Consider the following 20844-nt stretch of genomic DNA (forward strand, 5'->3'; position numbering starts at 1 on the left):
AGGAGTTGGACCCAACCTCATCGCCCATACCGGTCTTACTGAGACCATACGAGGCCTTGGTGGTATTCCAGATCCGTCACGTTCCGATATCCGAAAAATAAGGACCTTGGTGATGATCCTTCGGATACCCGCCACAGCCGGGACGCCAGCTGGACGGACGAATCTGCAGCACAGGCAAGACAGCCTTCGCGGAGCTGTATCAGAGCGTATGGGATCAGCGCCTCGTTGGTAGGGGAAAGAGGAAGAGAGACTCGAGAACGTGAGAAGGGGTTGCGCGTCCCTTGTGGGGCACTGGCAACCTGGCTTATGCGTAGATCCGTCTGGTATAGGACCAAGAACTACAGTTGGTTCCTCTCTCACTCTGCTCGCGACACGGCACCCAAGAACAGGGAGGGCGGCTGTAGCTTGTTGCTAAAGAAAGCAACCGGGACGTGAATCGGGGCGTCGATTAAGGTGTGGGCATGCAAGGAACGTGGTTTAAGCGCACGGGAGCTGCTGCATCTGAAACCGTCGACGTTGCGGCGTTGGGCGACGTTTCATGCCAAGCTCAACCCACGTTGCGAATTTGGTGGTGCGATTTGTCAAGTTAAAGATGGAGGGCAAGCGGATGGGGGAGAAACTCGAAGAAAAGGGCGGCCCTGGGATGCTTCTGGGGGCGCGGAAAACCGGCGCTGGGACGGCGTGGTTCGTCGCTCCAGCCCTGTTCGTTCCATTCCATCTGCTCTGCAGCACTGCAATTCTGCCGTCCGCGGAGGGAGTGGGCTGTTTTGGGGCGCCACAATCCTTCAAATCGTCCAGTTCCTGTTGCGGCTCTTGTTTTGTTGGCGTTGTATTTCTGGCAGACCGAATCAGGAAGGCCATGGTCCGTAATTGTATCCGTGTGGTCTCGTATGGTCTAAATGCTAAGAATCCCATCTTCGTTCTCTGGTACGTCGTCGTCGTAATGGACGCCACCGGAAGGCCATCTGACGGCGAGCCGAACGTAGTCTCGCCCACTCAAAGTCTCTGCTCCGGCACAATTAGCTTCGGGCTCAGGCAAGGCGGACGCCCTTTCAGTCGGGACTCGCTTCAATTCGATCTTATTTCGTCCGGTCAGTGTCGTAGTAAGGTGGTGGGAATGCGTGACCTGTTGGCATGCAATCTGATCCTGAACTGTACGGGGAGAACACCAAAAGGCTCTCTTTCAAATTGCCGTAGAAGTTTCATCCGTATGCAATCCGGCTGTTCAGCTGTCTTGGCTTCCGCTGGACCCTGTGCTTCTATTTGCAAGAGTAGCATTGCCATCTCGAGGTCTATGCGTTCCTCGCTGGCGAGTATTGAAAGCACTGACAAAGAATCGCCCCTGCAGAGGCTGATTGATGATCAATAACAATCTGAGCCATCATATTTGCCCCAAGTAATGGCATGAGAGCCACGGCGTGAACATTCGACACAGATTTAGAAGTACACAAGGGCAGCAGGTTGGCCGTAGTGTGCCGAAGCCGTTAATCTGCCGCCCTGCCTCCCGTCAAATTGATTAATGTTCATTAGACTTGGAGACCGTGACGGGTGACGGACGGGCTTCTAGCATCCTAATCGGGCTAGTCGTCGAGACTAGGGGCCCGCCGTCATCGACGGGACGCCATCATGGGTTTCGACCGAGCTCTCCCCAGGTGAAGTGTTCGTCGTGAAGCAAATAAACTAACCTTTTTTCGCGTGGACCAGGAAGCCCGAATAGGCATCCCAGGTTGGTTTGGATTATACCACGATAATAATTCCCGAGCTTCACGGATAGTGGTCACTATGCATCATGCTGGGCAAGTGTCACCTAGGCCTGTGGGAGCCGTGATAGAGGCATCGCGTCACTGATTGATGGTAAAGTTTTTCCGAAACTGGCTCCCCTTGAGCTTCGAATAGAGCGCCTTACAAGGTCCAAGCTGGGATCAATGGAAAATAATGGCTGGGCTACTAGTGACGTCAGTTCCGGCCGCGGGTGCCAGTGACAGCGGGGGAATATCTGCGATGGTGCGATGACATCGTCTGTCAGCTGAAATTGTTAGAAAGCCTCGGGAGGGCGGACGGGCGAGAGTTGTGAGGAAGTTCAGGTTGGAGGTGGAAGAAGACGGGAGGGTTGTCGAGTCGAAAAGGGAGGGGGGCATAGGCCAGGTCCCGGCGCTGGTCTTCGAGAGTCTGTTGAGAGTCTGATTGTCTGTCCTCGCTGGCCATGACTCGTCAGAGTCGCAAAGTGAGTTGGGACTTGCCAGATAGGGCGAGATCGAAACAGAGGATTGCGTGTCTATCATGGAAACACTATCCTGATGCGCGATGGGTTGACCAAGATCACGACGCTCGCCCTAGATCTGAACGGCGTGTGTTTCGGTGTTTGGACGGTTCGTCGACTTTTCACCACAAGGTTATGGGGAAACGCGAGGAGCGAAGATGGAAGTGTCAAGCGCCAATAGCCAGGGAGCTCCAAACGGGAAACGAAGTAGAAATTTCTTAGTCATCGGCCAGGCGCGTCCTCGTAAAGTAAATAGGCTTACTACGTAGGCTCTCAGCAGGTACGAAAGGCTTGTTGATGTTCTGGCCAGCTCAATCGAAGATTTGGTGACTTTGATTTGCAGCTGCAGGCCTTCTGTCCGTCAATGAATGGCCTGGGGTGATAGATAATATTGAGGAGTATGGACCAATCGCTGCCAGACGGATCAGCTGGACCCAGCCGCGGCCAGCCTCAGCCTCATGACCCGACCTAAGTCACGTGCGACAGCCCGCTCCCCTGGAATTGAGGCTGAACATCGCCTCAGCCACACCTGTCGTACAAGCGGAAATTGCTTAGCGTGCACCTGCCCTACCCGCACACAAGCGACATTTTCAGCAAAACGACTGAATTTCACTTCCCCCCGCCGGCCCCGACAAATTCATCGTCACGACACTCCGGCAAGCGAAATCGACAAACAGCCGCCAAGATGGGTAAGTCCTTATTGGAATGAATTGCTCTGCTATTTGGGTGTTATTACCAGCAGCCGGAATCGATTTGAGAGGGAGAAGGATTGCCGACCTCGCCGACCGCTGCGCTGCCGCCGATTCGCGATCGACAAAAAAGACTTGGGAACGGGGGACATAATTTGACGAATATCGATACGAATGTAAAACGACACCCGGCACCACGGCAGCGCTCGGCGAAGAATAATCAGGCTCTACGGGGATCGATCCGGCTGCGGCGATTGCACCTTACTTTGGCAGATGGAATCAGTCATGACGAAGGATACTAGAGGCTGACTTTGGATGCAGTGAACATTCCCAAGACGCGTATGACCTACTGCAAGGGCAAGGAGTGCCGCAAGCACACCCAGCACAAGGTCACCCAGTACAAGGCCGGCAAGGTATGTTCCACGATGCCCGCGCGCGACGACCGATTCCTAGCGACGCAATCCCGATATACGATCCGGACGGTTCACTAAATGGTTGTTTGATGTAGGCCTCGCTGTTCGCGCAGGGAAAGAGACGTTACGACCGAAAGCAGTCCGGTTATGGTGGTCAGACCAAGCCTGTCTTCCACAAGAAGGCTAAGACCACCAAGAAGGTTGTCCTGCGGTTGGAGTGCATCAAGTGCAAGACCAAGCTCCAGCTCGCCCTGAAGCGCTGCAAGCACTTCGAGTTGGGGTATGAAATCATCCTCTGTCAATTTGACTTGACCTCGAAACGTATACTGACAACCCTCATAGTGGTGACAAGAAGACCAAGGGTGCTGCCCTCGTTTTCTAAACGCATTGTGTTTTCGGTCGACCGACTTTTATGGCTCCTTTCACGGCACACGGATCATCATCAGGCTGGAACAATGGCGGCGAAGAGGGTTACCAGTTCTCATTTGAGGAACTCTACATAGGGAACAAATAAAAGCCCTTGCTTGCGAACGGATACCAAAAGCAATTCATCAAGCTTCCCTCCCCTCCTCACCCCTCACCTGCTGTCGCGCGCTTTGAGAAGACCACACAACCGAGGCAAATAAAAGTGACAAGAGAAATAGCGGGGTGCGTGGGAACTCGACAAACGGTTTGTCCTGAGGGTGGTGATCACACTCGAGGTGGGATGAACTTGTCCCTGTTGAGACATGCCCAGGCTCCCGAATCTGTGGTCGCTAGAAGATAGATGCCTTCTATGAGGCTCAACCGGTCAATCACATAACTGAGTCACGAAATAACGTTATCATGTTCAAATCCCATCACATCTATCTGCCCGTGTGAATCAGATTTGCCGCGTCATCTCTATCATGCCGTCTATCCCGCATCTAGATCTTGAGTTCGTTTCTGCAACACGCCCAGGCGCCGAGCCGCCCAGCCAGGTTTCCGTCTCAGAAGCCCTCCCCCAGCTTGATCGTCCTCCCGCCTCCGTACCACAGCTGCCCATTACGGGCATCCAAGCCCCTTTCCTGCCCAACAACCCACTCCCCAATCCAATCGGCATCCGGACGATCCCAGACCTCCTTCTCGAGCCACGCGTTGATCTCATCAATGGCCTCAACCCACTTCTTCCTCGCCTCGGGTGTGTCGTGGTCCTTCTCCGTAAGGTACCGGCCTAGCGTGATGTGCGCGCTCGGCACCTGATACCGCGACTCGATCTGCACGCCAGTCGACTGCGCGAGGGTGAAGATGTCGCGGCGGAGGTGGTGGTACGTGTATTCGTCCCCTTGCACGACGGCCTGTTGCTGGGCGGTCGGCGCTGGGGGCGGACTCAGGGGCGGCTCGCCAGAGGCCGGGAGGAAGGAGACGGCGAAGGCGGAGAGGTCATAGGAGATCATGGGCCTTACAAGACGGGACCTGTGGGAGTAGGTGTAGTCCGTGATGTAGGGAATCGCGGTGCGCATGTTATCCGTGAGAGTGATGATCTCTTCGGGCGTCTTGGAGTGCGTTACCTCTAGAGTTGTAAGGTGCATTCGGTGACGGGGCATAAGCCAGATACCTTGGAGAGTGACCGTGTTAGTCAAGGAGTCTCTGATATCTCTCATCAATGCACTGTTAAGGTGGTCTCACTCGGTGCGGCCTTCTTGAGCAAAGACTGCAAATGAGCCGAAAGTTGTACAATGTGATCCGGTGGTCGCGCCCAAAAGACCAAGCAATTACGAGGGTCCTGGAAGCCCGGCTCCATTTCCGGGTTTTCCAGTCTCAGGAGGAAAGGGTCAATAATGAGCTCCTTATAGTCAGAAGCAATGAACTTTTGCTTCTGTTGCTCATTTCTCTTTGTTCTGTGAGCTTGGTAGAGAGCCTGGATCTCTGTCTACAAATTTGAATCTCATCAGAATCGAATACTTTTACTGAAGGCTTGCATGGAGGTTGAACTTTACTGGGTTATCATTGCAAGCTTTGATAAAGGCCTCATATGGATTTTGACCAGGCAGGATCGTGATGCCAGACAAGTCCTCCAACTTGTTCTTGGCATCGGTTGAGACGAGTTCAGAACCCATTTTGAAGGTTATGGGCGTTGAAATTGGTTGCGAGCGTACTGTCACTTGGATACTCAACTCTAATGAAAGTGAACAAAGACACAAGATTATAGGAAGTCTGAAGAACGAGGCTTAGACGAGAGGCGGAGTGAGGACGGAAAGTGGACGCGAGCGAAATGGGTAAAGTGCCAAGGCTGGACCTCGTGTAGAGCCCCGGCAAGTCGAATGAGGACTAAAGCCGTTGACGAACCTGAATAGCTGAAGACTGAGGTCCTCGTCACCGCTAATCAATACGCCCTTCAGCTGCACCTGGGTCGCGAACCAATTACGGAAGGGTAGATGGACCATGGATGCCGTCGGCCACCGGCGGAGGCGGCTTGTGATGACTAATTCAGGTGTGCTTGGTGTGGGGTCACATGACATAGAATCCTCTTGCGATGCCATGGCCAATCAGGTATGTCGTTGCCCATGGGGCTTATCTTGTTTCGACTTCAGGTCTCTGAATTGCGGACGAATTCACTGCGCAGCATGCCATGCCTTTCATATGAATAAGTAGTCATCGCACATTTATCTTAAGTACAACGATCCAGACCGGGGCAAGTGCTCGATCTCTGCTGCAAAACATTGCAGGCCGCAGCTCTCATGGCGTTTCGGACGTTTTTCAACATGCAGTAAGTAGTCTGAGAGGATGGGATCGGACCTTTGAAGAATTGGATGACCGGACTTCAGGTACGTACGCATACACTTCTCTTAAGTTCTTCGTTTCTCTTCCCATTTCAACTGTGAGTAATCGAGAGAATAGAGCTCTTGACCGAGGTCTAAGCGTGCCTGGAGTACGGTCATGCGGGTCGATTTCAGTTTATTGCCAAAATATCGTCACTCTCATCCTCCTTTGCCTCTTTTTTTTTAACCTTTGCTCTAGGGTGATCTTCATTATGTCCATCCTGCCATGCAAGACTACTCCCACGGCACATCAAGCGCCATATGTTAAGCAGATATGATATTGTCTTGGATGAATAATTCTGTAAATTACCATCACCGTGTGTCAAGCTACTTCTGGCTTCCATCTATCGGAGAACAACTCAATCCCCTTATAGCACCTACCACATAACTATAAGTATGACTATGATGATACGCTGTGCCAAAGTTGGACATGACACACGAGGGCTTCTTTCGTTTGAGCTAGCGGGCTAGTTCCCTTCAGCTTGTCTCCGTGTACGTTATGTCGTGGCTCTATGCCTCTAGATATCTCATATCATTGGTCTCGTATGAAGGATTGATCGCCTTCGTCAGTCACCCATCGCTGGCAACGCCTGATGGGATGGGTAGACCAGACCTCAACTGTTAACAGATCCTCCGTCCCTCTCTTTTATCCATCACTTGGTGAGCTTGAAAAGTTGGACTGATTCGCCCTCTCGGGTAGAACACCGGGAACATTTGCAAGATAGGACCTACTTTTTCGGAAGAACTATGTCCAAGTTTGTGGTCACTTACGACGGTATACTCCAGTATGTACTGAAATTTCTTAGATACCAATGCCAGCGAGCCTCGAGATAACTAGGCCTCATCTCCCACAGTCATGCTTAGACGACGGCCAATGGTTTTCCTTGAGATGTTGAGTGTTCCCATCCATGTGTACACTGACTGAGGTACTAGAGCCAATAAGTCTTGAGTGTTTTTGACACTCGGCCAGTTCTAGTTCTCGTCGAACAAACATGACTGCGCTGGCCACACCTTCAACAATGAGAGTCTCCATTCAAGTTGAGAATTCCCTCTTGAATTGCCTCTTCTTCTGCCATTGAAAGCTCTCATGTTGTCAAACAAAAGCTTCTGCGTGTAGCTCTCGCCTTGACAGACCACAACAGATCTGTGACGGGGCAAAGATTGTCGAGAGGGAACTGCCTGGAAGGCGCTAGACTCCTTTTCTTTCAGAGGCACTCGCCTAAATTGCAAACATTTGAAAGTGTCTTTGCTGAGCAAGGAAATCATACCAAAGTCAACCAGGGCTTATCTGGAGTTGACATCTAGTTCACATTGTTCTTGGTGTCAGATCTCTCGCCGCATCCTCTCTGATGATACCCTCAACAAGATATACACAGATGATGCACTGCCCACACCCTTGAGCACAAAGGCTCCCCTTCTTTGAGGCAGAACCGACTCAAAGCTACACCATGTCTCTAGGAGATAATGGACAGATGACAAGGAGCTCCCCATCAAAGGCCATGGCTTCATCAGGGAACCATCAAGTGATAGCTCTCGCCATGAAGAGCCACCAAGAATAGGAGCACTCACCTTGTCAAGTAAGTTCCCATCATCACGAAGAGGGGTCAGCCCTCAGTGACTTTTTGCGGAGCCTCTGACCTGATGTTCCCGTCTCCCTCCTCAGGGGCACCCGCCTTATCAAGATGTTCTCGAGGGATAGCTCTCGCCTCGAATAGCTTCAAAGGTCGAGGGCACCCGCCTTCTTGAGTCTAGTTCTCTTCTCTGCTCTAAAGGCGAGAGCACATGACTTTTCGTGGGGTCTCCCATAAAGATTCTTCCATTCACCTTGAGCCTGGAAAACCCCCCAAAACTTTCCCACTTTCCACTTATCTCTCTTCTTCTCGCTTCTCTTCACCCTCACCATACTCACTGAGCTCCATCACTTTATCAGCTTCTTCCACACACCAAGGGAGACCAAGCTCTTCTTACTTTTGTCCATCATCAACATCATCAGAAGCACTCAAGAATCACCAAGATCTGTTGGTTTTGGGGGTATCTTGGCTGTGTCCCGTCGTTGGCACAATCTTCACTTGCCCAATATTCATCCCACCCACCAGCTCTGCCCATTACTCTCTCGCTTCGAGACCCCCATTTTCCATCAAAAATACTCCGTTGCTCAGTACTTCACAGCAACGAGGGATAATGGATCCATCCGGCGGGGCTCCAATTCCGGAGCCGCCCCCTGTCGTGAGATCTCCCGTCGTCGACGAGTCCGGGTTTGGTGGCGATCACCAGGTTGACAAAGAGCTCCAGTCTAGCAACGGTCAAGATGACTACTCATTCTTCGATAACTTTTCCGCTGGGGCTGCTAATCTTGGCCCGATTGGCTTTCCTGGTTCCGAGCAGGATATTGAATTCCACACGAGTTTCGCGGGCATGCCACCCATCGACGGAAACGCCCCTTTTGGCCAGGGGGTTGACCCGACGACTCTCCCAGACAACGGACAGACCAACAACTTCGGCAATGTTTCTGACTTTGAAAGCATGAATACCTACGCTGCTTCTCCTTTCTTCGTGGAAACTGCCCCTGGTTATGAGGGTACGATCAGTATGTTTACCGACAATGAAGGCTTGCACTGGGACCTTTTGGAGACACGTTTCAATGGCGATGGTGTTCTCATGGCGACATACGGCACACCCGACGGGATTGGAGGCTACTGGAACCAGCAATTGAAGGTACAACCGATTGCACCTCAGCAAGCTTTTGGTCAGAATAGCGGATATCATGACGATCCTATAGCTCAGCAAAGCCAAGCCTCGTTGCATGGTCACGGCTTCAGCTCAGGCTATGTCCTGGCTGGACCCAGCACCCATGGTCATCATGACGATCAGATATACTCCGAAACCCAGCAACAGCCATCAATGGTGGATCCAAACATGCACAGTTTGCACTCGAACTTTGCTGAATATCCCTCGGATTTCACGCCCCAGCAGCCGGCGTATTCACTCGGCACGAACCATCACTCTCACGTGAATCCCGACCCTCCCTCAGCTTTAACACCGTTTCCAGCTTCGGCGTCCCACTCGGATTTTACGTCTCACTCTGCTTCTGTGCCTCACCCGGCTTTTACGGCTCCCTTAGCTTCTGGATCCCAGTCCGCCTTAGGAAATCCAAGACCCGGAACACAGTCAGTTCCTCAGTCCGTCATGGATGACGCAGAGCATGTTATGGTCATGGATGAGCGATCTGTGAACCGCCCACGCGACGCCTTTCCAATCATCTTCGACAAGGCACTGAAGCTCGGCCTCAAGAAGGTTCTCGATGCCGGCGGCGTGTCATTCAGGATTGCGACCATGTGCTCCGGCACGGACGGTCCTATACTGGCTTTGCGTGAGTTCGCTGAAGCGGCCACCGCCTGCGGCTATCCGGGACTCCTTCAGTACGACCATGTCTTCAGCGTTGAGATCGACCCGTTCAAGCAAGCCTTCATTGGTCGCAACGCAGCTCCTTCAGGCCCAATCTTTCGCAATGTCGTCGACGTTGGCATGCCCGGAGCTACTCAGGCGTAAGTTATTCACCTCTCGCTAGCGTCATCTCATGCACTGACGATGATGTAGCATGACGGCTTCCGGAGCCATGGCCGACATCCCCTTGGGAATCGATATCCTCATTGCTGGAAGCTCTTGCGTCGACTTTTCGAGTCTGAACTATGCCAAGAACGACAAGAAGAAGGAATCTGGTCTCCACAAGCTTTTTGAGCAATTCAAGACCCAGGGTGTCTCAGCCATCCAACAAGATGACCTAACGGCCGGTGAAGTCGTTGATGGTCTTGAGAAAATCTTCGAAAGCATCAAGGATGAGAAGGGAGAGTCAACCAAGACTTTTCTGTCCATTCTCATGTATACCCACGCCCATCGGCCCAAGATTGTCATTCTGGAAAACGTCACAAGAGCCCCTTGGGACCAATTCAAGGACTTCTGGCTGCCAAGCATCGGATACGTGGCGGCGTACGTCCAAGTCGACTCCAAGAATTTCTTGGTCCCTCAAACGAGGCAGAGAAAATATCTAATCGGAGTGGATGCTCGCCACTACGGAAACAAGGCCAAAGGGATCGTTAATACCTGGGCCAAGCTCATGGATATTACGCAGTGGTTCAAGAACCCGCCCGACCTCCAAAAGTTCTTACTTCCCCCGTCCGACCCGCGCGTTCTTCAGGCCCGATTCCAATTGGAGCGGGCGCTGCTCTCAAAGCCGAAGAGGGATGTCGAGGCTGTTCATTGTGCAGCCGATCACAGGGCCGCACGTCGAAAGGAGAAGCTCGGCGCGTCGAACCCGTATACTCGGATGGATGACAGAGGCAATGTTCAGCCCCGCGAGGACACCTGGCAGGGCGTCATCTCAGTGTATACTTGGCGCATGCAAGATCTACTGGACATTGAATACCTGAGAGCGCAAAAAAGGGGTTACGATTTCACCCACAAAATGTTCATCCTCGACGTCGGACAGAACGTTGATCGACAAAGTGGAAGGCTAGGTGTCATTCCGTGTGTCCTTCCTTCAGCGGATCTCTTCCTCTCTTATGATGGCCGACCTCTGTTGGGACTCGAGTGCCTCGCCGTGCAGGGCATTCCCATTGACCGCATCTCGCTTTCTGTCGAGGGAGAGAATCAGCTCAAGGACCTTGCCGGAAACGCGATGACGACCACCGTGGCCGGTGCAGCTATTCTCTGTGCCATCGTTGCCGAGTTCAAGTCCAAGAGGAAGTCGGGCAACCAGCACTGGCAGGGCCTCGCCAAACCCGACCCCACCCTGCTCTTGCCCAACAGCGTGCATTCCACCTCGTCTGACGAGGCCGGGCCTTCCAATTTCTCGGATCTTTTTCTTGCCATCGACAATCCTTTTCTTGAACGAACCAACCCCAAATATTCCTCCAGAAAGGGCAAAGAAGTCGACCGCTCCCTTTTCGCCTTGTCAACTCCTTCCAGTACATCGCGTACCGCCCTCGGCGAGACCATGGCTTGGCAGAAGATCGTCTCCCACGGCTGGGATGGCAATAAGTCAGTCGAGTTTTTCTGCACTCTCTGCCTCAATGGATGCCGAAAATGTCGCTGCGATGCCTTCCGCAAGCATAAAAACACCGGTGTCTATTTGCGATGCAAGGACTGCAATGAGACGCGCTGCGAAAGCTGCGCGGGCAACCCTGATCACGACTTCAATAAAGCTAACCCCATCAACGACAAGATGTCCATCGACAGGAGTACCGCTCATGAGCTTGCGATCGCTGCCTTTCCAGCACATCTCTACATCGATTGGGCAGGTATTGATGCCGCTCAAGGTGTCGACATTCTCAGCGATCTTGATAAGCAGACCTTTGGCAACCACCTCGAGGCTCTGCACATCGGAATCCAGACCTGTGCAGGCGGAGTTCACTACTACCAGACCGACCTTAAGTTCAGAGACGACCTGACTGTGACTTACGAATCCGAAAAGTCCATCGTCATCATTGTCGTTACCAACAAGGACATTACCTGGAACATGCGCCTGAGACCCGTTTATGTCGAACTCGGGCATCCATCGACTCAGAACGACATTTCAGCCAACGAAGCAGCAGCTCGATTGGCTATTCTAGGTTACGACCTTCGCCAGCCCCTCTTGAAGGCAGTAATCACGGACCTTTACGCCGAGATTATACCTACGGCGGACAGCTAGAAGCTGTTTGTCCAACACCAAATCAACGTGGATCTGGTTCAAGAACGCGCTCACGACCCAAGAATCGATGGCTTCAATCAGCAGCTTGTCGACCTCAGCGGCGTTGCACCCCATCTAGTGAACGACGTCGCCAATGTTATCAATGGAGATTACCGCTTCACTGACAAGTGCGCAACCCCATTGGGGCTTCTTTTGACCAAGAACGACTCTTTCGGCCCGGTATACATGATGATCCATACCAACTGCAATGGAGCTGCCGAGACCGACCGATGGGTTTTGACGAAGGACCCTAGAAAACTTGAGCCAGATCAAGTTCGAGATATCATCTGCGTTTTCCCCCAAGGCTTCAAGCACTATATGTACGAGGAACAGCATTTTGGCTTGGCAGTTACGGCCACGCTGCCTGGAGTGTACACGTCTTTGCCGTCCGCCCTGGGTATCACCGTCCACGAGCGTGATCCAGCCCTCTATGTTGGCCTCAACGACCTGCAGCAGAACCATATCAGAAACGTCGACTGTCAATCTTCAATCCCGTCCATTGTTATCAAATTGGACAAAACCGACATGCACTTTCCAGTCAAGTCGCTCCTGACTCAGCTGACGCCCCCTTTCGGTACGAACAGCACGGAAGCTTCGCCCGATGTTTGGTTCACGATTGCCCAGCATGAGATCAAGGATGCGTTGGCATTGACGTCATCGGCCATCAACAAATTGTCGGCATCAGCGTGTGCCGATCGTCTTATAGTCGATAACATCAAGCTGAATTCCAGTGATGCGTGCCAGAGATGCTCACCGAATGCTCCGAAGGCTCTTCACCACTGGGATGCGGATGGCAGTGTCGTACGAATCGAGAACGAGGCACTGGCGACTCAAACGGAGCAGGCTATGCTGCGACGGCCAGCTCCTCTCGAGATCCAGGCCCGACTGGAGCCGAATGAAGCTGGTGGACTCGATGTGCTAAGCATGAAGATCCTGCTTAACCCAGCTTCGCTCGTGCACCGGGCGCATGGTTACTTTCCGATTCACAAAGACGTCATGTCACCCATGGTCCGCTCAGCTCGCGGAAGTGGCAATTTCCGTGCGGAATTCAGCTATTTCGAGCCCAGCCTGAAGGGGCTGTCCCCCTTCAAGGACAGTATGCGCGCTGTTCAGGCAGGAGCCTACCGTGCCGGACGCTCCAAACAGCCACCTAACTTTGTCCTGAATGGAATGAGTTTGCGTCCAGATCAGATCGAGGCTTGTCAGTGGATGATGAACCGGGAAAAGGACGAGACCTTCACCGAGAGGGAATTCGAGGAGCGTGTTCTTCCATCTGTGAGCGTGCGCTTGACTGCGGTTGCAAAGCTCAAGAATTCTGCCCGAGGAGGTGTCCTTGCCCACGACATTGGCTATGGCAAGACTGTAGTTACACTTGGTCTTGTTGATTACACGACCAGCTCCGAGGATGCAGAGTTCTCCACTCTGGAGCGTGCTCAATGGTTGGGGACCACGTCGTTCATCCACATCAAGGCAACTTTGGTCATTGTGCCACCTCACATCGTCTCGCAGTGGGCCAAAGAAGCCAAGAGATTCGTTAAACAGCTCCGAACTCTCGTGCTCACCAAAACGACTGATATCTCACGGAAAAGCATGGAAAAGGCAGACATCATCATTGTCAGCAGCACCCTGATGTCTTCCGAGAAGAACATTGACAAGCTCGCTGCAATCGCTAAGATGCCGTCAATCCGTCAGAAGAGGTCGAACCGAGACTTCCAAGACTGGCATTACGAAATCGTTGATACCATTAAGCATGCCGCCTTTGATCACAAGGACTCCAATAACCCAGGAAATGCCCATATCGAGGCGAGGATCCAAGACCGCCGCACTTACAGCAATGATTGGGTCCGGATGGCCGCGGCCAACACTGTGGGAGCTAGTGATCGCAAGACGCAGCAGACCGCCAAAACGGTGCAGAAGAAGAAGGGCAAGGTAGCAAAGCCCAAGACGGTCGTCAACATTGATGTGAAGAAGGCCTTCCAGAATGGCGAGGTACTCGAAATGTACACCTACCACCGCGTTGTCTTTGATGAGTTCTCGTATGAGAACACATCCGTTGCAGCCTTCTTCCAAAACGCTGTCGCGTCCTCGAAATGGGTCCTCTCAGGTACACCGCCTACCATCAATCTTGGTCAGATCTGCGAGACTGCAGCATTGCTCAATGTCCATGTTGCGCGACCAACATCATCAATGCCGGGATTTTTCCCCAATGTCACGACTGGGCCCAAGGTATCCGAGCTGACTGACGCCGAAGCATTCCGCAGCTACACAGAGCCCTTGTCCGCTCAGCTCGCGGCCGATCGCCATGAGCAAGGAGAGAAGTTCCTTCTTCACTACCTGCGGAAGAACAAGACGGATGTTCAGGGCGTGGAGATGGATGAGTTGGTCTTCTTCACTCCCATGAACCACCAAGAAGCCTTTGTATACAACTTTGTACAGCGGGCCCTTCATGATGCCAAGTGGGACGTTGAAAGCATGCCTTGCGGTCTCGGTGTTTTCCTTCGCACCATATTGGACGAAGAGATGATTCAGGGTGCCGGTTCGAAGGTTAAAGCTGCCGGAAAATCTATGTGGTCCGATGCAGTTGACGGGTTACTTCTCCTGTCTTCGTTGTCCGTTTCATTCAGCCGAAACGGTTTCGAGGAGATGGGGTGGACAGAACCCAACGCGGACTTGAGTCTCGAGGGTCTCAGCAATGAAGCCTCTGCTGCATCTGGTGTTCACCTCAGCCATTGCATTCAGATTTTGGTATCCCTTTTTGACCAGATGATGTACCTGGCGAACATGGTTTCTAAGGAGGTTGACGCAAGCGCTAGCTCCAAGACCAAGAAAGATGCCTACTCTGGCCATATAGAAGATATTTGCGACTTTATGAGAAACGCCAATGGCGACTCCGATGATACTGGGTTCATCAACTTTCTCAATCATGCGATCGTCCACCGAAGCCGCGAAGATTACGCCACTACTCGAGAAGACCCTTGGGACTACAAGAACTGGTCCGAGTGGCTGGGAGGCCCTGGAACGTACAATTCTGCCGATTGGTGGCTCCTCGACCCGAATCACGATTTGTCTGATGGTGAATTGGCCAGCTTGCGGGAGCGGTGGATTGTCCCTGCCGATGGCAAAGTCGGTACCCGAGAGGCCCTCATCAACATCATTCGCCAAAAGCAGGACAGCAAGGATGATAGCGAGGAAACGGCTTTGGCCCTCGGACTGAAGACAACTGGCGATATTGCAGCTCGACTCAAGAAGCATTTCGATGGAAAAGCTACGAAGGACGACTTTGAATTCGGCATCCAGATCCCAGCTCACCGACCACAAAAGGGCAAGACGATCAAGCCCCGAGGACAGGCCATTGATGAGACTTTAAACAGTCTCATATCGGTTGTGCAGAGCGTTCAGGCTGGTATCAAGCTCGCGATGGAGGCATGGCGGCGGTGTATGTTTATGATGAAGTTAGACCACGTTCTGCATGGAACGCTTCCCATCACCTGCAACGTTTGTGATCGCGTTGCTTCTGATTCCGACAGTCTCCATTCTATTGCATGCGGTCACTCACTTTGCAAGGAGTGCTTTGGCACTTTTACTGAGGCTGGAAATCAGAAGTGTCCTGCTCAAAGCTGCAAGGCATTCAGTCGCGGCTCTTTTATGCCCGGCGAGATGTTTGCCGCGCCCGCGACTCTGCAGAACGATATCTCGGCAACTCCAAGCGCGAAGCTCCACAACATTGATCACGTCATTACCAACAATGTCCATGGCGACGAGAAGGCCTTGGTCTTTGCTGCGTATGCAGGCATCAAGAAAGAGGTCTACGACTACTTGTCTCGCGTCCATGCACATGACATTGGTATTTACATGACCGACGGAAGCGACCAGGACTCGGACACTATCGACGAATTCAAGGCGCATCATGGAAAGGCCGTTCTGATCCAGAGTCTCATGTCTTCGGAGTCCGCTGGCACCAATCTGACCGAGGCGAATCACATCATATTTGCTGGAGTTCTGTTTACAGACTCGGACAGCTACGACATGTACATGAGACAGGCCAAGGGACGTCTCATTCGACACGGACAGAAGCGGCCAGTCTTTATCTATCACTTCATTACCCCGGCGACTCTTGAGTTTGATCTGTTCAACAAAAGACATGGCAACCGCATCTGCAACTTCGGTGAGCATGGACGGATTCCCATCCCGTTCGAGGATCAGACCAAGGACGCGAGATTTCCTCTGTACTTCCGTCCGTACTTGGAGATTGCATCGGTTGAGAAGCTTCTGCGCTCCGTGGAATTCGAGGAGTACGAAAAGTGAATAGCGACCCAGGAGGGCGGCAACATAGATTACAACGTACAATCGAATAACAGTCATGGAATGGAGATTTGGGAGAAGATGGTGGTTTGAGAAGGGACGTATCGACTACAAGAGTCTGATGGTGTCTCTTTCACGCTATGAGAGTTTTGGCAAGGGTCACGACTTTCGAGTTTGCTTGGTTCGGGAGGTTTGGAGAGGGAGGTCTGGGAAATTATTTTCAGGGGGGATCCTCAACTTTGTGAGAGTGCATCACGTTTGTTTGGACCGGCCCAAGATGGAAGGCCGATGTCGACCAAGTGGAACGGATCTGGTTTGTTTGCAGGGCTCGAGATTGGCAAGGTAGCTCAAGAAAAAATTCCAAAGATCATTTGATCACCAGCACAGCGTCGCGTAGTTCTCAATCACCTACCTACGGCGAGATCACGAGAGCCAAGGCGGAACAGTTTCTCGACATGATTCAAAGATTGTAAGATCCCATATCCTCGTAAGTGTCAGCTTCTACATGAATTCACGATCAGTTTGGTGGCATTTCTAGCATGTTTTATCGCCCCTTTACCCAATCACCCAGAGGCGCCGCCTTGCACTCAGGCTAGCTTCCTTTCCCTTGCTGGATAGACATCGTACACACGCGCGTCGTCACCAATTGCCACCCGCCTTCATAGCCTCGCCAAACCAGGGAACGCCCTTAACACCAGCCGTTGACCTGCTCGCCCTCAAGCACCTCTCAGTCCCCATCCGATACGCTTCGCTCACAATTTCGCAACAACAGGCATCCTCTCGGGAACCTGCACCACGATGCCCGCCTCCTCGCCCGCGCCCGCAAACTCCACCTCCTGACAATCCTCCACACCCACGCCGCTCGCAAACTGCGTCACGACAAAGTCGATCGCCGTGCCCTGGGGTCCCAGCGCAACCATGGGCGCGTGCCACGTTCCCGCGCCGTAGGTTACGGCCTGTCCTGGGGAAGCCACAAAGGCCTTGAGGCCCTTGATGTCGGGCAGACCACGGCCTTTGCCGCCCGTGGCCGGGGCCGGGAGGGAATCTGTCTGCGCGCTGGGGGTCGGGAGGGTAGGTGCTACGATAACGAGGTACGCTGCGCCTGCTACCGACGAAGAAGCGGAAAAGGGGACAAACGTCTGTGTCGTGAAGGGGTGTCTTTCCAGCACGCTGACTCTGAAGCGTCCTCCCCTGCTGGGACCGGCGTAGGTATACGGCAGCAGGGTCGAGATGGGTGGTTGTGCCGCGGGGGCGGCGGGCTCGAGCTGCCGTGCGGCGCAGGAGAAGATGCTCACGATGGGGCGGCCGGAGCGGGAGGGCGCCTGGGGGTAGAGGTCCAGTGGCGAGGAGACGTTTTGGTATTTGATGGCTGTGCCTTGGTTCGCAGAGATGGCGCTGAAGGAGGCGGATACGGTGGCGGGGAGGGAGGCGGCGGGGCGGACTTCCGGATGAGGATTCTCGATCACATCGCCGAAGGGGGCGAAGGCGGTGCGGGTGAGGGGTTCCGCGGGGATTTGGAGGGTGAGGGGGGTTGTGAGTGTGGTTGGCGGCATTGTGTTGCGAGTGTGTTGATGTCACACACGGTGTGAGTTGGGTTTGTTTCTTGGTTGAAATCCTTTAAAGTGTCTGAGAGGTTAATGAGTTGTTGTGTGTATGGATTGGGGAGTGGCGTATGGAGGAAGGGCGGGAACAGGTTGAGTTGAGTTGAGTTGAGGTCGGAGTAAGCTACGACTTTCATGAGCTTTGTGAGTTCGGGGGTTGAGGTGAGGTGAGAGGAGGGGAGCTTGGGGGAAGCTTCCGGCTTAGATATGGCCCGTGTCCTTCACCGGGCCTCGGCGCATGGGGTCTGATGGAGTCTGATAGGGCCGCCGGCGATAATGTGGCGGGGTCATTAACAGTTGTCATCGAAGCTTAGCAATGTCTAGCTCCACACTGCTGGGCTTCCCCCGTTGGGCTGGGCGGGACCGCGGGGAACGCACTGTCTCGGACTCCCCAACTGCAACGTCCTTCAACGCTCCGGTGTAATTGTGATTAAGCGGGCTACGACGACTTATTCTCCGGTGCAGAAACATTTATGTTCAAGTTTGCTTGTTTTTTCCCGTCACCATTGAAATTATTGTAAAAGAACATTGCTAAAAACTGTCGTCGTTGGCTTATTGCAGCTCCTGGAGGGACCTGTGAAGACACAGCATAACAAGGACATACAGTTGTTACCGAAGCAAGCGCTACCCCAACATCTTTTAGGGCTTAATCCTAGCACAATGTCCAAGGATACGATCTACACCGTACTCTTCAGCGCGTGATCACGAGATGCCGAACCTTTGAGTGATGGCTTAGCTCGGAATACCTTGTTTGGGCTGTAACAGGGTCCTCAACGCGCGGGGCAGCCAACAAGTTTTTGACCATCAATGTTTGATCCGCCTGATAATTGTCAAGAGAGAGCGTGTCGGGGGCTTCATAACCGTTGTCCAATTCCATGATCGTTCGCTAATGTGAAGCTGTTGAAAAACTGCTCTACAGACTGCGCTTGGAGCACTGCAATCATTTTGAGCCTGAGATAGCTTAAGCAACTGCAAAAGGCTTCTCCGCAGACTCCATAGGACCGGCTCCCATATTCCGCCTGCCGAGGTCGAAAACGGCTACCTCGTGGTACCCTGAGAGCTCGGGAGTTCTGGACTTTTCCCCAAGGCTTCTCGGTTAGTTGCCACGAACTCTATGTCGTCTGATGTATTGCCCAAATCTAGGCATGTGTGGGGACAGAGTTCTAGATTTTGGGGAAGCCTCTTTCTTGGGTTTCGCTAACCAATGGGTGATGGCTCAAGAACCTTAATCAAGAGCGTTGGCAAAGATTCCGGTATCGCGGCAAACATGTCAACTACAAGGGTGTCTCTCAGGGTGAAATTGGAAACTACCCAACGACTCTAATCATATAGTCCATCTCATCCTATGCCGCAGATGGCAATATAGAATCCTCTTCCTCGCTCATCCCGCCAACCTTGCGTAGAATCCTCTCAAACACATCAAACTTCAACTCCATAATAGTATCATGATCGGTCCCAGGAACAACATGACTATCAAACTCAATCACATCACGGCGCTGCTCAGCCCTCCAGCAATCCTCGAACCACTTCGGCCCCTTATCAACACCAATCATCTGGTCCTCCTCCGCCCAAAACACGTCAATCTTGAGCTTCGAAGCGCCCTCCACGACGCCAGCATCGAGATTGTGTTCAGCCTCCGCCAGCAGGGTGACGAGCTCGTCATAGTCCTTCCATGAACCCCAGTACTCCGAGTGCCCCGCCCTCTTCAGCAGCAAGATGGCGTCTTGGCTGAGGCCTCTCGTATCCTCAGACCATACCTTCTGCATGAGCTGCGGCCAAATCTTCTCCTCAAACTCTGCCATGGGATTCGCTTCCGCCGCAGGGGTATGCGTATGATCAGCAGCAGAGCCCGTCCGCATCGACGCCAGCAACAACCCGCTCACAGTTTGCATATTAGAAAAGAAGCCACCCACCGCATCCGACATGGGCGCAACATGCTTCAGTGAGAACCCGGCCAGTGTGTGGAAGCCGCCCAGCACGGTCTCTGGCAGCCCGCCCGCGATCGTCATGAGCGCGGCACCCGAGCGGGACTGATGGACCCACGGCGCAGCGAGAGCCAAGTACGGATGCGTGGGAGAGAGAAGGTGACGTAGGTGCAGGATCGTATTGAGAGCGTAGATTGTGCCGCCGCTGTGGGCGGCGAGAGAGACATGGCGGATAGAGAGGTGCGCGAGGAGGGCGGGCACGATTTCGAGCCAGAGGCGGACGCGGTCTTGTGCGTCGACGTGGGTTGTGCCGCCGAAGCCTGGTCTGTCTGCGTGGATTACGCGGACCTTGTGTTTCTTTGCTAGAGCGTCTTTGGCTATGTGAAGGTAGCGGCTGAGTTTTTGAGTGTTAGTCCTTGAGCGGTGATATGTGCCGTGATGTGAGGGGCTTGATGGGTGAGATGAGTGGCTTACCTGCCCAGGAGGGGACCGCAGAGTAGCAACACGTGTTCGCGCTCCGGACTCTTTAGATTGCGATAACCGTAGTCGCAAAACGTGACCTTGAAGTTTTCCGGGCGGTCGGAGCCGGGGGCCAAGGTGAAGGACTGGTGGAATCGAGGGTCGTTAAGGTAACTCTCCGGGTCCGGATCCGTAGATGATGACCCCGGCTGATTCTGCGACGCCATTTCCATTGGTGCTGAAGCCTGCATTGAAAATAAGAAGTGGGTTGCTCACAAGGTCTTGTGAAAGGTTCGTTTCACAGTGACGAATTCAACGTTGTCGATGATGTGCTTCGGATGAACTTCGCCGGGTCGTTGATAGACCTGGACGGACCTTTTTGACGTCTCCCGACTGTGCCACGCGTTAGTTGGCCGAGGCGGGTACCTGGGACTCTAGTGCTTATCATCAAGGTTGGGTGGCGTGGGAGGATTCCGCCATATCAGCGCTTTTCTCTCCAGACTCAATTAGGAAGTTGTCTCACTGATTTCAAGAGAAATCGACGGTCATCATTTGTTCTCTCGCCACAACGGCCTCGACTTATTTGAGGAGGTAAATATTGAGAGCAGCCGAGTATCTTACACTCATTTGCTAAACACAATACTTTTGATAGGAAATGAAGAACACTGTCAATGATATCAACCCAAA

General features: G+C 53.0%; 6 protein-coding genes across 6 annotated transcripts; 3 read left to right on the plus strand and 3 right to left on the minus strand.

The window, feature by feature from the left end:
* Window positions 1-172: 172 nt before the first annotated feature.
* BDP55DRAFT_32677 (uncharacterized protein) lies at window positions 173-1645 on the plus strand. The gene has a single exon (XM_060566817.1). The coding sequence runs from the start codon at window positions 539-541 to the stop codon at window positions 1367-1369; it is 831 nt and encodes a 276-aa protein (XP_060432556.1). The 5' UTR covers window positions 173-538; the 3' UTR covers window positions 1370-1645.
* Window positions 1646-2832: 1187 nt separating this feature from the next.
* Window positions 2833-4189, plus strand: BDP55DRAFT_655460 (60S ribosomal protein L44). The gene is made up of 4 exons (XM_060574313.1): window positions 2833-2949; window positions 3271-3362; window positions 3458-3642; window positions 3705-4189. Exons 1-4 carry the CDS (start codon window positions 2946-2948, stop codon window positions 3742-3744), a joined length of 321 nt encoding a protein of 106 aa, XP_060432557.1. The 5' UTR covers window positions 2833-2945; the 3' UTR covers window positions 3745-4189.
* BDP55DRAFT_655461 (RNA ligase/cyclic nucleotide phosphodiesterase) lies at window positions 4190-5759 on the minus strand. The gene is made up of 3 exons (XM_060574314.1): window positions 5321-5759; window positions 5010-5253; window positions 4190-4938 (listed from the first exon to the last, which is right to left on the minus strand). The coding sequence occupies exons 1-3, from the start codon at window positions 5438-5440 to the stop codon at window positions 4331-4333; spliced, it is 972 nt and encodes a 323-aa protein (XP_060432558.1). The 5' UTR covers window positions 5441-5759; the 3' UTR covers window positions 4190-4330.
* Window positions 5760-9475: 3716 nt separating this feature from the next.
* On the plus strand, window positions 9476-16534 carry BDP55DRAFT_605734 (SNF2 super family protein; the record flags this gene model as incomplete). Its single annotated transcript, XM_060571104.1, has 5 exons — window positions 9476-9687; window positions 9740-9861; window positions 9940-10885; window positions 11108-11783; window positions 11832-16534. 5 exons carry the CDS (start codon window positions 9476-9478, stop codon window positions 16173-16175), a joined length of 6300 nt encoding a protein of 2099 aa, XP_060432559.1. The 3' UTR covers window positions 16176-16534.
* Window positions 16535-16924: 390 nt separating this feature from the next.
* BDP55DRAFT_629406 (ureidoglycolate hydrolase) lies at window positions 16925-17725 on the minus strand (the record flags this gene model as incomplete). Its single annotated transcript, XM_060572017.1, has 1 exon — window positions 16925-17725. The coding sequence occupies one exon, from the start codon at window positions 17723-17725 to the stop codon at window positions 16925-16927; it is 801 nt and encodes a 266-aa protein (XP_060432560.1).
* Window positions 17726-19116: 1391 nt separating this feature from the next.
* On the minus strand, window positions 19117-20384 carry BDP55DRAFT_629407 (uncharacterized protein; the record flags this gene model as incomplete). Its single annotated transcript, XM_060572018.1, has 2 exons — window positions 19117-20092; window positions 20173-20384. 2 exons carry the CDS (start codon window positions 20382-20384, stop codon window positions 19117-19119), a joined length of 1188 nt encoding a protein of 395 aa, XP_060432561.1.
* Window positions 20385-20844: the final 460 nt, after the last annotated feature.

The sequence above is a fragment of the Colletotrichum godetiae genome, assembly GCF_030913485.1.
Source record: "Colletotrichum godetiae strain CBS 193.32 chromosome Unknown BDP55scaffold_10, whole genome shotgun sequence".
Taxonomy (NCBI): Eukaryota; Fungi; Ascomycota; class Sordariomycetes; order Glomerellales; family Glomerellaceae; genus Colletotrichum; species Colletotrichum godetiae.